The 18388-nt window shown below is 38.5% G+C and overlaps 1 protein-coding gene across 2 annotated transcripts in view; it reads left to right on the top strand.

The window, feature by feature from the left end:
- The window catches only part of LOC134219490 (hemicentin-2), a 514836-nt gene that overhangs the window by 407770 nt on the left and 88678 nt on the right, over window positions 1–18388 (top strand). For both annotated transcript variants that reach the window (XM_062698236.1, XM_062698237.1), the window contains exon 4: window positions 15555–15701. In XM_062698236.1, coding sequence (XP_062554220.1) covers window positions 15555–15701 — 147 coding nt within the window. The remainder of the gene's footprint in view (window positions 1–15554; window positions 15702–18388) is intronic.

Genomic DNA, 18388 nt, shown 5'->3' on the forward strand with positions numbered 1-18388 from the left:
AACCGTCATAAAATCGGTTGTAGTCGAAATCAGGGGCAGAAAAATTTTAACATGCTAAAAATCGAGTCATCGCTGTATCTTGTACATATTCATTCATGGGATGATGCTATGGCAGTTTCATTGCAAAGAATTGAAAATAGTAGTTTGTGCAACTAGTTGCAAAAAGATGATTTTTTCAGCACGAGTATGATAAATCTGTACCAAAATGGTACAATTTTATTTACTTCACATGATCAATCTTGCCAAAAAATCGTGTTGCTGCAGAAAACAAATAGATTCCATGTTATCGTGCCACATTAGGTGCTCGACAGACCATAGAGCGATAAATAAACCTGCCTTTGGAGAATTTGATGTCATGCTCACCAAATTATTTTATTTATTACGTGACACAGAGAATACACTATTTGAACATCCACCCAAGCCAATTGAGCCAAATGTGGCCATGTAACTATTGTTCTAATGCTGGTTCTCCATTATAGCACCCAAATGAGTGCTACTTGGAAAACCAGCATTTGCTATAATGGAAAATAATGGATTTTATGCAACCCATTTGAGTTGCATAATGTTCATTAAAGCACCCATATGTCATTGGTATGGAAAAGTAGGCCGTTTCATCACTCAAATGCTAACTGTAAACCAGGTATTATGATCAGAAATTGCAAAATATTTTTTTATGAAGTTAAATTGTAAACAAATAATCAATCAAAAGCCTGAATGCGTCCATTTTTGAAAGAATTAAAACCAAAAATAGAGAACTATTCAAATTACACATGTTCCAAGATCTGAAAAAAAAATCGTATTTTCGAAATATTGAGAATGTAGCTAAAACTATTTTGAGAGCCTATTCCGACTACAAGCTTTATCAGGATAAAGCTATAATGAGGAGGCTCTTGATGTCAAAGTTATCGTGTAACATCTCGTAATCTACACAAACTATAAGCGTCACCTTTTAGAAAACCAAGAATGTTCAAATGTATGTAGCAAGCATTTTTGACAAACTACATCCTATTTAGGGAAGATCCATAAAGTACGTCACGCAAAATTTGGCGATTTTCAACCCCCCCCTCCCCCCTTCGTCACACCTTTTGTAATAAACCTCTAAAATTTTTGTATGAGTCGTCACGCTGCTCGAAACCCCCCCTCCCCCCTAGGAGCGTGACGTACTTTGTGGATGGCCCCTTACATTATTATCAGGACGTACCTTATCATTATCGGATAATAGTAAAAGAGTAAAAAATTGATTACCTGATAACTTTCCCTCAAAACCACAAACGCTCATTAATAATGAAATTTATTTGTTTAACGATAATTCAAACTACGGACAAAATTAGCTCAAATCCTATTCTCGGTTGCGCATGAAATGCTTGTGGTAGATAGAAGTGGGTTACGCCGGAAACTAACTGGAAGACTTGATACTTTGAATTTCCCTGATTAAAGCAAAATTCGCCATCTCCTAACTCACAAACCAATTGAGCAGCTTACTCCGATATATGTGTAATTAGTCCTACAAAGGGTTTCAAAATTCCATCAACCGAGCTAGCGATTTTTGGATTTCAAGTTCTTAATTATAGCACCGGGGATTTTTCGGCTTTGCAGTCACTTCAGCAATTAAAACGAATGTTTTTTCTTTGCCCGACGTTTAAAAAAAGATGGCATGGCCCATTGAAACGTCGGGCAAAGAAAAAACATTCGTTTTAATTGCTGAAGTGACTGCAAAGCCGAAAAATCCCCGGTGCTAAATCCAAAACAGTCGAGAGCATCCAGTAAGTTCTTAATTATATCCACGGAAATCAAATAGAACATGAGTTATGAGTATTAATCGAATGATTTAAGATAAACGCAATTGAAAAACACTCATTTCTATGAACATTGAAGTTACTCCCCCTCTCTTCATGGAATATTTCTATTCCAAAAAGCGTGACTTGAGACAATTTTTAATCTGTATTTGTCGATGCCAATTCAATAGCTACGAAGTCACATACATTTTTTAATGTTCATATAAAACAAACCTGACAGCAGAATGGAACTGCTATCGACTACGCGGCTTTTTCTACTCAGATCTCTCTTTGAACGTGCTCGAAAAGTAAGTTAGTTCTTAATACCTAATATTCTGGCTAAATTTTTTATGACATGAAACAGGATTCGCCGTCCTATACAACTTGTTGTGAGTAAACAAATTAAGACCTAATGTCCCAAAACTAAGTGAATTTTTTAAATGCATTTTACGAATAAAAAATTAGTTCTTGGGCTTCTTTTAAAAAAGTTTTTTTTTTGTAAAAAAAATATAATGGCTTATTTTTTTTTTTTACTTTGTATACGAGAAAGGCAAAAAATATATTGGCTAAAACTTTCGAGCCCAGAGTCCCAATTTTCATTGGAAAACAATCGGACAGGATTTCCCGTCGAACACAATTTGTTGCGCGCAAATCGGTTGATGAAAACTGATTGAAAAGTTGGCCTGACTTTCCAAGCCTTTTTTGCTTAAAAATGTATTTTGACCATAGTTTCTGATCCCGTCTGCCAGTTCTCAATAGAAAGCAATGGGACGGGATCCCCTGTCGAACGCTACTTTTGCGAAACAATCGGTAAAGGATAAGTGCCAAAAAAGTGAGCTAGATTTTTTCACTCGTCTTCGTCAAAAGATAAAGTATTTTGACCATAACTTCTGAGCCCATAGTCCGATCCGGCCAATTTTCAATAGGAAACAATGGGACAGGATTCTGCGTCGAATGCATTTCGTTGCGAGCAAATCGGTCAAGGGTAAGTGCCTGAAAAATGGGCTAGACTTTTCCACTCGTTGTTGTCTAAAAAAAAGTATTTTGACCATAACTTCTGAGCCCATAATCCGATCCGGCCAATTTTCAATAGGAAACAATGGGATAGGATTCTGCGTCGAATGCAACTTGTTGCGAGCAAATCGGTTAAGGGTAAGTACCTGAAAAGTGGGCTAAACTTTTTGCGCACATACACACACATACACACACACACTCACACATACACACACACACACAGACATCACCTCGATTCGTCGAGCTGAGTCGATCGGTATATAACACTATGGGTCTCCGAGCCTTCTATAAAAAGTTTGTTTTTGGAGCGAACATATAGCCTTTACGTATACTTTGTATACGAGAAAGGCAAAAATCCGTTGAGAAATCAAAGTTTTCTATTTAAAAAAGTATAAAATTTTCATAAATAAATTAATAGATATTAGCAATAAACAATTACAAAAATTTCCACGAAATATTTTTTTTTGTAATAAAAATTAATAATTTTTAAACAAATTAATTATTAAAAAGTGATAAAAAGATAAGAAAATTCTTATGATCAATTATAAAAAAACAAAAAAATATTCGAGAATCGAGCAATGATTACAAAATTAGCATCGTATTTTCGGAAATATCAGAGCATGCAAGGCAAATGATTCTTGTCATATTATGTTCGGTTTCTGATAAAGGTTTGTCGCTAGGTGCGTTTGTCAGTAACAAACTCTGTTGATGACAAAGAGTATATTGTTAGGCGTTGCTCGAATATTGATTCCCTGTTGCTAATAGGCGAATTTGAGTAAAGTTTATCGATCATGTCGACATCTGGTGGTCGTCACAAGAACCACGAAAAAAGTGTCGTTGGCCAAAAAAGTGCATTGGCAGTATAGGCGAATTTGAGTAAAGTTTATCGATCATGTCGACATCTGGTGGTCGTCACAAGAACCACGAAAAAAGTGTCGTTGGCCAAAAAAGTGTATTGGCAGCATACGGAGGAAGTACGGTTTTCGTGTTTTCTGATTAATCCAATCATTTATGAAAGCTGAAATAGTCGCAAATTGGAAGAAAATTTTGTTTTCTTTAGGATGAGCTTCCATCCGGTGTGTGCTTGCATATGATTTTTCCGATTAAACAGCACATCTCTTGCAGTGCCTCCACCGCACAATCTTGGTTATGAATTCCCGGATTTTTAATTCGCGGCTTATTTGGGTGGGATTTGCTTTCAACAGCTGCTTAAAGACTTTAAGAAGCCATTGCCAGTGGAAAACATGAGACTATATACCAAAAAGTAAAGTAAATTTGATGGAGAAAATTTGATTTTGAATGTAAATAATCGCTTCTGACGACTTTTCTCCCAAACTCTCGCAGCGCACTCTACCACTGGATCCTTCTCGAATCCGCCTATATAATATTTTTATGGAAAATGATGGCGCCCCAACATTTAAAGTAAAATAAATTTCCTTGTATGGACAAATCATCCGTTCTCATTAACTACGCATCGCATCAATATGAAACCTAGGTCAAAAAGCAACAAATAATTTTTAGATTTTTTGTTCCCACGACTTGTTTTACAGTTCTAAACAATAAAAGAGATTTCATTGTACCTCCATACTAAATTCTAGCTGTATACTTTCAATTTTTTCAAGACTGTTCTCCACCTCGTATGTGTGGAAGTAACATTGAATGCTTACGATATCGAACAGCAGATGTCACTAGTGTATATGCAATATTACATTGATACAAACACACAGCAACACCACCTGTCGCCTGATAATGGAAATATTGCAATTATACCATCAGGTGTAGTGGCTGTTGTTAAAATATTTAGGAAGGGCCTCAAGCGGAATTTTTGCTAGAATGCAACTGACGATCTCCTATTGCATTTTTTGCTTTTAACCTTCCGGGACTCGCACCGTTGTAAAAAGTACAACACATTGAGTAAAAATGAGATATATTTTTAGTTAGTTGACCAATTTGCACCAAACCACCATGTATTCCTCAAAAAAATAGTTCTTCATCAATAAGGCAAAGACAAAGGTGCTGTTTGAACGAGATGGCGCCACAACATTTAAAGTAAAATGAATTTCCTTGTATGGGCAAATCATCCGTTCTCATTAATTACGCATCGCATCAATATGAAACCTAGGTCAAAAAGCAACAAATAATTTTTAGATTTTTTGTTTCCACGACTTGTTTTACAGTTCTAAACAATAAAAGAGATTTCATTGTATCTCCATACTAAATTCTAGCTGTATACTTTCAATTTCTTCAAGACTGTTCTCCACCTCGTGTGTGTGGAAGGAACATTGAAAGCTTACGATATCGAACAGCAGATGTCACTAGTGTATATGCAATATTACATTGATACAAACACACAGCAACGCCACCTGTCGCCTGATAATTGAAATATTGCAATTATACCATCAGGTGTAGTGGATGTTGTTAAAATATTTAGGAAGGGCCTCAAGCGGAATTTTTGCTAGAATGCAACTGACGATCTCCTATTGAAAAGATAATAAAAGTGGTTCGATAGAAGGCTCAGGTAAATAAAACTAAATAAAAGGCTCAGGTGCACTGGGAAAAGTGACCAGTAATGCATTATTTATTTATTTCATTAACAATTTATCCTAAAGTAACGCGATTTTTTCTATATCATTTCTGATAATAACCTTGGAGTTGATTCGCAGTTCTCACTCACCTATGACCGTAGGTGGCCACCAGGCGGCCTTCCAGAAAACCCGGAACGTTCGTAAAAATGGCCATTTAGGAAAGTTTGTCCTAGAGCAGCGCAATTTTTTCTAAACCATTTCTGATGGGGATGTTTGAGCTAAAACACATTTCTCATACTGCTATGACCGCAGGTGGCCACCGGGCGGCCTTCCGGAAAATCCGGAACGTCCGTAAAAATGGTCATATTGTGAAGTTCGTCCTAGAGCAGCGCATTTTTTTCTAAACCATTTCTGATGGTGATTTTGGAGATATTCCACAGTTCTTACTCTGCTATAACCGTAGGTGGCCACCATACGGCCTTCCTTATAATCCGGAACGTCCGTAAAAATGATCATTCTTTAAAGTTCGTCCAAGAGCAGCGCAATTTTTTCTAAACCATTTCTGATGGGGATGTTTGAGCTGAAACACGTTTCTCACACTGCTATGACCGCAGGTGGCCACCAGGAGGCTTTCCGGAAAATCCAGCACGTCCGTAAAAATGGTCATTTTGTGAAGTTCGTCCTAGAGCAGCGCAGTTTTTTTAAACCATTTCTGATGGTGATTTTGGAGATATTCCACAGTTCTTACTCTGCTATAACCGTAGGTGGCCACCAAACGGCCTTCCTTATAATCCGGAACGTCCGTATAAACGGTCAATCTGGAAAGTTCGTCCGCGAGCAGCGCATTTTTTTCTAAACCATTTCTGACAATAGCCTTGGAGTTAATTCGCAGTTCTCACTCACCTATGGCCGTAGGTGGCCACCAGACGGCCTTCCGGATAATCCGGAACGTCCGTAAAAATGGTAATTTTGAGAAGTTTATCCTAGAGCAGCGCATTTTTTTGTAAACCATTTCTGACGGCGAAATTCGAGTTAATACACAGCTCTTACTCTGCTACGACCGCATTTTTTTGTAAACCATTTTTGACGGCGAAATTCGAGTTAATACACAGCTCTTACTCTGCTACGACCGCAGTGGCCACCAAGCGGCCTTCTGGTAAATCCGGAATATCCGTGAAAATGATCATTTTGTGAAGTTCGTCCTAGAGCAGCGCAATTTTTCTAAATCTATTCTGGCGGTAATTTTGGATGAAATTCTAAGTCATTACTCTGCCGCAGGTGACCACCAGATGGCCTTCGGGATACTCCGGAACGACCGTAGAAATGATGATTTTGGAAAGTTTTTTTCCTAGAGCAGCGCATTTTTTTCTAAACCTTCTCTGACGGTGATCTTGGAGATATTTCAAAGTCTTAATGACTGCACGTAGCCACCAGGCGGCCTTCCGGATGATTTGGAACACCCGTAAAACGGTCATTTTGAATGGTTCGTCCTAGAGAAGGGCAATTTTTTCTAAGACATTTTTTATGGTGGTCTTAGTGTTAACACAGAAAACAGACGTTCATCTTATGTCGCGAAGTTGTAAAGTGTAAAACTTTGTACTGATCATTTTAAAGTATGTCGTTATGCCCCCGTTGCGCGGTGCTAGTGTGCTGATAAATATGGTTAAAATTTGCCGTGTTTTACTTTTTAGCGCTAGTGTTCATTCCGAATTGCTCCTATGCTCGCTCCTAGGTGGCAGCACTACATTGTTTATGAAGTGTATGCCAACGCCATCACTTAGTGGAATAGGAGATCGTCAGTTGCATTCTAGCAAAAATTCCGCTTGAGGCCCTTCCTAAATATTTTAACAACAGCTACTACACCTGATGGTATTATTGCAATATTTCGATTATCAGGCGACAGGTGGTGCTGCTGCATGTTTGTATCAATGTAATATTGCATATACACTAGTGACATCTGCTGTTCGATATCGTAAGCTTTCAATGTTCCTTCCACACACACGAGGTGGAGAACAGTCTTGAAGAAATTGAAAGCATACAGCTAGAATTTAGTATGGAGGTACAATGAAATCTCTTTTATTGTTTAGAACTGTAAAACAAGTCGTGGGAACAAAAAATCTAAAAATTATTTGTTGCTTTTTGACCTAGGTTTCATATTGACGCTATGCGTAGTTAATGAGAACGTATGATTTGTTCATATAAGGAAATTAATTTTACTTTAAATGTTGTGGCGCCATCTCGTTCAAACAGCACCTTTGTCTTTGCCTTATTGAGTTTTTATGTCGGGCAGCCTGCGTTGGCGGCGCTGAGGTGCGATTTAAATCTTTACACACGTTTTTAACGAAATTTTGTTCGAGCATCCATGTCTGTTCTCTGTGGTGTTAATTCACAGTTCTACTCTGCAACGGCCGCAACTGGCTACCAGACGGCCTTTCCGCAAATCTGGAACGTCGATGAATGGTCGTTTTGTACAGTTCGTCCCAGACCAACGATTTTCTTCTAAATCATTTCTAATAATACCAGGAAGTTAGTCAATGCTCTTTACCATCAAATATTGTATAGAGTTTTCCACCTTCGCCAAAGGTATAATAATAGCTCAAAATATATGTACTACGCAAACAAATGAATAATGAATTCTATCATAATAATACCTAAACAGTAGTCATTGATGATAATAAACACATCAGGTATTCGAGAGATATTGGTCTTATTTGGCAAAAAAAAGCTATTTCAGCTAAAAAACTTTGTTGGGATGTGATAGGAACGCAAAATACGGAATTCTAATTGGATGTAAGAAACAAGTTTTTCCTGTATTTCCAATTTTAACAGTTACTGTTAGACTAGTCAAGCTGAAGTTGAAGGTACAAGATTGAAATGGAAACGCTACGGAAATCCATTTCCTGTTCTAGCTATTGCTGTAACATGAGAAATATACAAAAAGATACAAAGTAGGCGAATGAAATGGGCCTGAGATCGAACCAAAGGCCTCCTGTGTATGAGGAAAAAACGGTAGTTAACAGTTTTTCAGAATAATGGTTTTCATCCTCGAGGAGCTGTGGAGAAGACGGCCACTCTCCAATATCACAGATCCGGGGTTATATATTCAAACTGGTGGTCTCACATGTACTACAGTCAAACCTCCATGAGTCGATGTTCTATGACTCGATATCGACTCATGGAAGTAAATTATGCCATATTAAAAAATATTTTCTGGGCTACTGTGATGGTCCCTTCAAACAGATTCCCAGGGATTTTCTATTCCACATCTCGATGTTTCTATGAGTCGATGGTCCCTTTAATATCGACTCATGGAGGTTTCACTGTATCACTACTCTACGGATGAATTTTAAACTTCACAATATTTCAATATATTGGTTTCCTATTCCCGAACAACTTTGTAGAAGACGGCAATTTTCTAAATCCCCCAGATCCCAAGATATCGAAGAACTGATATCTCATATGCAGTAGCACCTCCTTGCGGATGAATTCAAAATTATTCAGTTTTTCAACATATTGGTTTTCAGTCTCGAACAATTTTGTTGAAGACGGCAATTTACTAAATTTCACAATTTCCGAAATATCGAACTAAACTGATCTCTCATATAAACTAGCGTCGCCTTATGGCTTAATTCTGAACTTAACATTTTGCTCGAACAAGTTTATAGAAGATAGCAACTTTCCAAAATCAATAGATCCCGAAATATCGAGCCAAACTGATCTCTCATATACAGTAGTGCCACCTTGCGGATGAATTCTAAACTAATTAGTATCTCAACATATTGATTTCCAATCCTCGAACAACTTTGTAGAAGACGGCAACTTTCTTAATCCCACAGATCCCGAGATATCAAAGAACTGATCTCTCATACACAGTAACGCCTCCTTGCGGATGAATTATAAATTATTCAGTTTCTCAACATATTGGTTTTCAGTTCTCGAACAACGTTGTAGAAAACGGCAATTTACTAAATCTCACAGATTCCGAGATATCGAACTAAACTGATCTCTCATATACACTAGCGCCGCCTTACGGCTCAATTCTGAACTAAACAGTTACTCAACATATGGGTTTCCAATGCTCGAACAACTTTATAGAAAATGACAACTTTCCAAATAGATCCTGAGATATCAAACCAAACTGATCTCTCATATACAGTAGCGCCACCTTGCGGATGAATTTCAAACTTATTAGATTCTCAACATTTTGGATTCCAATCCTCGAACAACTTTGTAGAAGACGGCATCTTTCTAATTCCCACAGATCCCGAGATATCTAACCAAACTAATAACTCATATACACTAGCGCCGCCTTACAACTGAAATCTGAACAAAATAGTTTCTCAACATACTGGTTTCCAATCCTTGAACAACTTTGTAGAAGACGGAAATTTCCTAAATCCCATAGATCCCGAGTTATCGAACCAAACTGGTATTTTCATGTACACTAGCGACGCTCAGTGGGAGAATTCTAAATCAAATTTTTCCTGACTCATAGGGCCGCATGGGATTATAGATGGATTTAGATTTTTTTTTTCAGAGTTTTTAGAATTCTTATAAGAAACATTGCGCTATTTATTGTGAAGATGTACTATTTTCACCGGTGTTCCGTTGGTTTCGGATCTTCTGGAGGACCAGCAGAAGATCCTCAATGAGAGAATATATCCCCTTTATTATTTTCCCGAAAAAATCACGTTGATATCATTTCAATTGGCTTCTTATTATTTTGCTTATTTATTTTTGTTTTGTGGAAAATTCTTAATTGTGTATGCATTATACAGGATTCTGTTTTTACACGATTTTTTTTCGTTCGTGTTTTTGATTGCTACCAAAATCTTCGCAACAAGCTTAAAAAATTCCAAAACTATTCAACTAAAAATCACATGGTAGATCAAATGTGGAAAACATTAAGCGATTGGGGCTGCTATCAGATGCCATTGTTGCCTGTTTTTCCATTACCATTTGAACTTCGAAAAATATTTCTGGCAAATCAAACCTTCTTCTGTTTAAAATGGTAGTCCTGAAAAGGACTAATTTAGTTAAATAATGTGCCTTTACTATCATAAACAACCGAAGATGACTACTCGATGATTTTCGACTGAATTATTTCAGATGCCACCGTCGATGATTTAAATTTTCTGAAAATTTGGTGCTGTCGCTGCTGGCCGACCAATCAATAATGTATCAGAAAAATATATAAAGCTCTTTTAGTGGAATGTATTCAACCGTCTAAGACGAATTAAGTACTCTCCATTTAATTCCACCAATTAATTTTCGATATCTTTGCAGATACGTATTTCGACCATAACTGTGTGGTCGTCTTCAGTGTCTCGTACTTGACTCGACTTAAGTCTCGACTAAGTCGAGTCAAGTACGAGACACTGAAGACGACCACACAGTTATGGTCGAAATACGTATCTGCAAAGATATCGAAAATTAATTGGTGGAATTAAATGGAGAGTACTTAATTCGTCTTAGACGGTTGAATAATGTATCGCTTAGCTGCAAAAGACTGCTATCGTTGTTGAGGTTGTATTCTCCGCAGCATCCATCCAGCTTTACCCACGCCATCCGGTGGGAATGTGTTTTCCATAGCAAACACTCTGATGACCACCACTTGCTGATGGTTTTGCTGGGATCGCTCTGCTCGGAATCTTGAAAAATAAGGCTTGTACACGCAAGAAAGCAGCTTGCTTGTATCCAATACTGTAAAACCACAGATAAGTAAAACCATTAGCTCTGCAATTTTATTATTCGTTTAAATGCACATATTTAATAACCCATAACGATTACCAAAGGGGCGGGGCTAATGAGCTTTGGCATCGTAATATTCACGTGAGATTCGATCAATTGTTGGCTGTTGTTAGTGGTTGTAAAGACGCACCAAGCATCATAAATCGGTGCTATTCAAGGCCACAATTTTAAACATAAAAGAGTCGATTTGAGACGAATTTGTTTATTTGATAAAATCAATTACATCCAATGATGAGCACTTCAAATTACTAACGCCATCAAAACCAATGTTGGAATTCACTGAGATAATTTCATTTGAGTTCGGCTGACACCGACTAAAGCCACTCGATAATTTGCCGTTAATTTTGTATAGACCCTGCGAATAAACATTCTGCAGCAACGGCCTCCACTAGGACCGACCACCAACGCCATCGTAATAGTGGTCCTATTGCAAATAATAGTGGTCCTAAAAAGGACCGAATAATTTCCTTTCCGTCACAAACAGCAGCAAAACGAGAGTCAGAACTCAGCAAAAATTTTCATTTGAGTGCTGCTAGCCTCGACGATTGCTACTCGATTATTTACCTGTAAATCGATGAATCTATTTCTCGAATTGCTAACCGCTTTAAGGAATGATTTGATACTACTCTTTCTTTCGTGGAAAATTTCTGGTCGGAAAATGACCGATTTATTTAAATAATGCGCGTTTGCAATCACTGCATCATCCAAGTAATTTTCACTTGAGTGCAGCTGCAACTGACGACAAGTTTTCTGAAGCAACATCCGCGACTGAAGCTTCTACCGGACGCCATTGATGGATGAATTTCCATCACACTGCGGTTGTTGAGCACAATGAAGAATATTTCAGGCAAATCAAACCTCCTAATTGTGGGGTTTGAGTACCGTGCAAACTCATATTTCGGACACTTAAGGACTTTCTTGGAGAACAAAAGGATCTAAACTTAAGCTACTAACCATGTCCATTTAAACACAATTTAATCCGAAAGGCAAGGGCCACAGAATTTGATTCTCGAGTTAATATTCCTACTTCGATACCCATAAAATTCACTGAAATTGTAATTGTTTGACTTCATTTTGAACCAAACTTCGGACATACGCGCACACTGATTCATATTTCGGACACGTTGTATTCAAATTTCGGACAGCTAAGTTCCACAAACGTTAAATGCTAATGTTAATTTTTAATGTAGAATTCATCTGTTTGACTTTCAAATAAACAACAACTTTAAAACGACATGGCTAACTGTGCTCTAAATATTACAAAATTACCTTCAAACATACAGTCCTTTGGACGAAAAAGTTGAAACATTTCTGTGAAATATTTCAGAAAAAACTTCCATAGAAATTTGGGTGTCCGAAGTTTGTGTGCGTCCGAAATATGAGTTTTCACGGTATATTACCATCAGCGTGCGATTATACATTAACACCTCAGCGTGTCGATCAGAGCGCAGCAAGCCATGATTCGTCTTCTTCTGGTCAGACCTCCGTGGCGTGCACACGCACCCACGGAGAGCTGCTGTCATAACAATTCGCTCCAGCAATTTGGGGTCACACACTAATGTGTAAAATTGTGGTCCTGAATCGGTGTTGAACTTAATCTAGAATTAAAAAAACACCTAAATAAAGAATTAAAAAAAAAATTGTGGTCCTGAAAAGGACTTATTTTTAATAACGCGGTTTTTCTAACACTAGCAAGCGTCGACGACTGATGAATGATTTTCCACTGAATCACTTCAGATATTAGAATATGGCGAATAAAATTTCTGCAGCAACCCCAGCGTGTGGTGTGGTGTTACTTTATGTTATTAAGAGTTCTCGTGTTATGGAAATTGATACGAATGGGGAAGGGTCGTTTGGCCGAAACCCATTTGGCCGAATGCCACTAGGCCGAAACCCTTCTGGCCGAAAGGGTCATTTGGCCGAAAGGGTCATTTGGCCGAAAGGGTCATTTGACCGAAAGAGTCATATGGCCAAAAGAGTCATTTGGCCGAAAAGATCATTTGGCCGAAAGAGTCATTTAGCCGATAGGATCATTTGGGAAAAAGGGTCATTTGGCCAAAAGAGTGATTTGGCCGAAGGGTTATTTGGCCGAAAGCGTAATTTGACTGAATAGGATATTTGGCCGAATGGGACATTTGGCCGAAAAGGACATTTGGCCGAATAAGTCATTTGGCCGAATAAAACATTTGGCCGAATAGGACATTTGAAACGTGAGAAATGAAGAGAGAGAAGTGAGACGTCGCGCTACTCACTTCTTATTTCTCACTGCTCACTATAAAAAGTGAGAAGTGACAAGTGAGTAATGAGACGTCTCACTATTCACTTCGCGCTTTTATTTTTTTACATCGAGAGGTGAGAAATTAGGAGTGAGAAGTGAGACGTCTCCCTACTTACTTCCCCCGAAAAAAGTTAGAAGCGCGAAGTTAGTATTGAGACGTCTCACTACTCAATTCGCGCTTCTAACTTTTCACAGTAAGAAGTGAGAAATGAAGAGTGAGATGTGAGACATCTCATTAATCACTTGTCACTTCTCACTTTTTACAGTGAACCGTGAGAAATAAGAAGTGAGTAGTGAGACGTCTCTCTTCTCACCAGGGTAGGAATATTTCACAGTCAATGCAGTGAAAAACATGGATCTCAGTATAATCTGCGGTTGCCTTCATCGCCGCCGTGGTGAGTGCCGAAAGCCGAAAAATCATTTCCAACACCGACCATTCAATTCCGCATTCAGCCACTCACAAGTCGCTCTGACAGGCTGCTCAGTTCGCGTCTTACCGTATGACTGTGAGTGGCCCATTTAAACGCGTGGTGATTTTTTTCAATTTGCTGGGTGAATGTGTACATTTTGCTGTGGTAAATTTCATCTTCGCGGTGCAGTGGGTGATGTGAGTTCTGTTGTTTACTTTTTTGCCTCTTCGGGAATGTGAGGTTGATTTCAAATCAGGAAGAAAATAAAAAAATGATATAATAAAACATCACCTTCATCCAATGCTGCCGAATATTTACAACTCTGCTTCTCACTCCTTGTTTTTCACTTTTCAAATGATATGTACGGTCAAATTAACCTTTCGGCCAAATGGCCCTTTTCAACCAAATGACCCTTTCGGCCTTATGGTCTGTTCGGCCAAATGGTATATTCTGCCAAATAGTATATTCTTAATAATTAATTTAAAGCATCATTTACGCATCTTCAAAATCGATTTCTGGCACGGTGGTACGATCCGTTTTAGTTATTTACCGTAGAAAAATAAAACATTTCATTCTGACGCTTCCCCTAAAAAGAGTTTTCACTCTGAAAAAATCGCTTCACGAAAAATCCTAATCCAGTTTACCACCTCTTAGGAGAAAATCTACACATCATGGAAACAAGGATACGCTACGCAGACACCTTTTTCTTTCCCGAGAAATATCTTTCCTTTATCATTTGCTGTACACCGTTGTGCGTCTGAGTAGCCTCTTAACAACTAAAAAAGCAGCTACAGTATGGATATGTTCCATCATTTTGCTCTCTTTCAATCACTTTACAGACAACATCAAAAAAGACATTGTATGCGCATAAGTTGAAGCCTTATTTCCCACGATATCCTTGAACGATGTATGGGAATTAGACTTCAAACAGGCACTCAGACTTGTTCAAAAGCTAGTAGACATCAGGATTGTCGCGATAAAATCTTTGTATTCCAGCTGATGTTAAAAACTTGATTCACATAGTTCCGTTCCTCTTGGTCTAGGCAACGCAACAGGTAGAACGACTAGTCCTGCGAATTCATAAATTATGATCTAACTCGCGATGCTTGAAGCGCAATCACGCAAGGAAGAACTTCACGACTCAATTACGATTACTGGAAATACACGACATTAAGCCCATCCACGTGAAAGGATGAGAGCTCGTCGAAGGAGTGTGTGTATTTATGGCTTCTCGGTTACCGACGAGAAACCTAAATAGATAAAGAGCTGATTGCTGGAAGAAAACTCCTTTTCAATACATGTACGTCATCTGCTAACGAGATGTTTACGAAATAATCATTCGCAGTATCTTTTCATCCTTTCAAAGGCAGTTTGGGCAAGATTTCAATCAATCCAAAATTAACAGAACCTGAATTGATCGACAAATGGATTATGGGTGAATAAACAAGTTGCTTGCTTGTTATCCTTACATGGATCCTTGGTAAATTTTGTGCTGAAAATTCGTAGAAATTTAATCGTCTACCTCGACTTTGATGTTCGCACCTTTGCATGCTTGTTTGCCTTTCAGATAAAGTCAATACAAAATCTACGGCAAAGATACGCATCCACCTTTCACAGGCAGGAGATTAATAATCTTACATCGGAACAGACGACTGTGCCCTTCGTTCGTTGCCATGCCTGTCAATGCCAGCTCAATCGGAACTAAGTGGCACACCCTTTCATCCTTATGAATAGGAAGATAAAACTCTTTCGCAAATTATCAACTGACATCTTTCTATTTCTTTTTTTGTCTTCTTTGCAGCTTCGATGCCCGGGGAAAAAATCTTCAGCAGGCAATTCATTGGTCGGACGAGGCAGTACTTAAATCGAAGGCGTACTTCTATTACGAAACCAATCCGCCGGCGCTCCGGATAAAGAACATCAAGCAGGAGGACGCCGGTCTGTACAGGTGAGTGCCTGCAGTCGCACCCTTCAATAAGAAAAAGTCTTTTGATCGAAAGTAATTTGTTTCTAAGCGATTAATACGTTAAGATACAAAGGAAAAATTTTTGCCGCATAATTTTGACAATCATTCATACAAATCCATTTCCAATACATTCATACAAATCTGACCATGTTTATTTTCTAAAGTATTGAGACAAAATAAAATAGTGAGTGGTACAAAAACTTCGACTACGCGGACGTAGGCGGTGAATGCCTTTGTTTACGTTTACCATATAGGCTCTTTTTATGAAATCTATGTCGAGATAATCAGCTCGATTGTATCAAGGATGTATGTGAAAGAGACAATAAGAGTAAGAATCGTTATTTTTCCATGAAATTTGTGAAATATAAAAGCCAAACTTTATTGCCACCGTACAAGATTTTTATTGTTTTAAGCTACCACTGTGTGGTTGGAAACAACTTACGTTTGCCAGAAGTCATCCCACCACGCATTGTGAAAAACCCTTTTCCGAAAAACGTGGCTCCTTCCCGTGAATAAGAACCGACATTCTATTGGCTTGGGAACGGTGTTGATGTCCCCATTCACTGGATTTCATGCTTTGCGACACAGCTTAATATCGATATTTATGGCACGCATAAACTTTTCCAAGTTATTATAGCAAGCAACGAAGCGATCGAGAAATGAAATAGGATAGCAAAAATTATGTGATCCAATAGTTAATCAAATTATAAATGGTTTATCGAATATCACAATTCATAAAGAAGTTCTACAATCAACATAGCATTAAGAAAATCAAAATGGCATTCTGCGAATCATAAATCTATTATTCTAATAAAACAAACTCAATAAAAGTTAATCCCCTTATCAAAGCAAGCCAAATATCATTTTTCCCACAAGGGTAACCCGGAAAAAGCTCTCCCTTTTTGAATGATAATACGGATCCATTTTCTTCATCCTTTCCCAGAACGTTAACATAAGGGGATAAAAGCAAAACGAAATCTGTGCCATCTCTGGAACGACCTTTCCTCCCGAAAAAAAAACCAAGCTGCAAGCCTTTTCTGTTGTCTCCATAAATATTCAATTTGGTTCAAGCGAAGGGAAGCACCCGGGCCGTTGTCGTAAAGCACACGCTGATGCTGCTGCTGCCCACTATCCTTCGTTCAGAGCGTTCTGGTGAACACACCGATTATCGACTACGGCCAGATTATTTCTGATAGACTATCCAGTTAGGCAGCACCCATGAATGGTGCCTACCCTAACGAGAATCTGATCTAAATCTCATCTACTAGTCTCGCCTGCTGCGATAAACCCTGTTTTGGAGCTTTGCGTTGATTTTTGCAAACGAGACATCATAGCAGGCAGACGGGCAGGTTGCCATAGGATACGAAGCGATAAAATTGGTGATCTGTCTAAGTAGCCACTTGCACTTACTCTAAACTTGTACCGATGGATATCTTTAGATAATGTTGGCAGATGCGCCCCCGTCAAAAGAACCAACAATGCTCAAACTTTCACATCAAGAGCGAATATTTATAATTCATCCTCTCCACGAGAGTCACGTACAGCATGTTCGTCCACTCCGTCGAAGGTACTTGGAATTGAGGAATCAGTTTCGCTCATCAGAAATTCAGATCCCGCTTCTGCTCATACTTCTTCTTTCAGTCGAAATGGGGAAACTATCAACTTAAGTACTTCGGATTCGTGATCCATTGCCCGCCGGTGCGGTGGTCAGCTCCGATGCCGCAATCACCAAGGGCTGCCCCAAAGAGCGATCGTAATTGATTCCCAATTTATAACCCTTCCGGTCGCAAAAGTTCCGACAAGGGGAGACGTGAGCAGACATTAGACCTGTGCAATTTATCAGCACATCATTTTTAAAAATTTAAGTTGAAGTGCAACCTGAAAAGGCGTGTTGTGTTGATTGTAATTCACTATGCAAATTTAAAATATGTTCAGAGGATGTCATGTCCCATTATTATATATTTTATTATACTATTATCATAATTTTTTTAGATTTTCGAATTGTTATGAGACTTTTTCCAAATATTTTTATAAAAGTTTATGTAAGACCGTTTCAGAATTTTATGGTTTTCAGGAATTTCTTTAGTCCTTTTGATTTCTGATACTGCATCTAATAGTCTAATAGTCCAAAATTCCAATTCTCAGGCTGAAATTATGCGAAATTTCTAAACAATCAAGATTTCTTCTGGATGTATTTAAACAATCTCTTTCTACCATTTATGTACATTGTACATTGGAGTACATTTCGGCGATTTTAGAACGAATTGGCCACCCTTTGGGTACTTCCAGGGTCTGGTTCTCTTGGTGGTAACCAATTTCGTTCAATCTTTGAACGCTTCTTGCGACACATCAAATTCCATAATTTTGTAAAACAAGTACACTGGAGTACATTTCGGCGAGTTTCGGACGAATTGATCACCCTCCGGGTACTTCCAGGGTCTGGTTCCCTTGGGGAAGTGGCCACTTTTCGTGCGATCTTGGAACTCATTTTCGACACGTCAAACTTCATGATTTTGCAAAACAAGTACATTGGAATACACTTTGGCGACTTTCGACCGAATTGGCCATCCTCTGGGTACTTCCAGGGCCTGGTTCCCTTGTAGAAGTGGCCACTTTTCGTTCAATCTTTGAACGCTTTTTGCGACACATCAAATTCTATGGGGAAGGGT

Source organism: Armigeres subalbatus, chromosome 3 (assembly GCF_024139115.2).
Source record: "Armigeres subalbatus isolate Guangzhou_Male chromosome 3, GZ_Asu_2, whole genome shotgun sequence".
NCBI lineage: Eukaryota > Metazoa > Arthropoda > Insecta > Diptera > Culicidae > Armigeres > Armigeres subalbatus.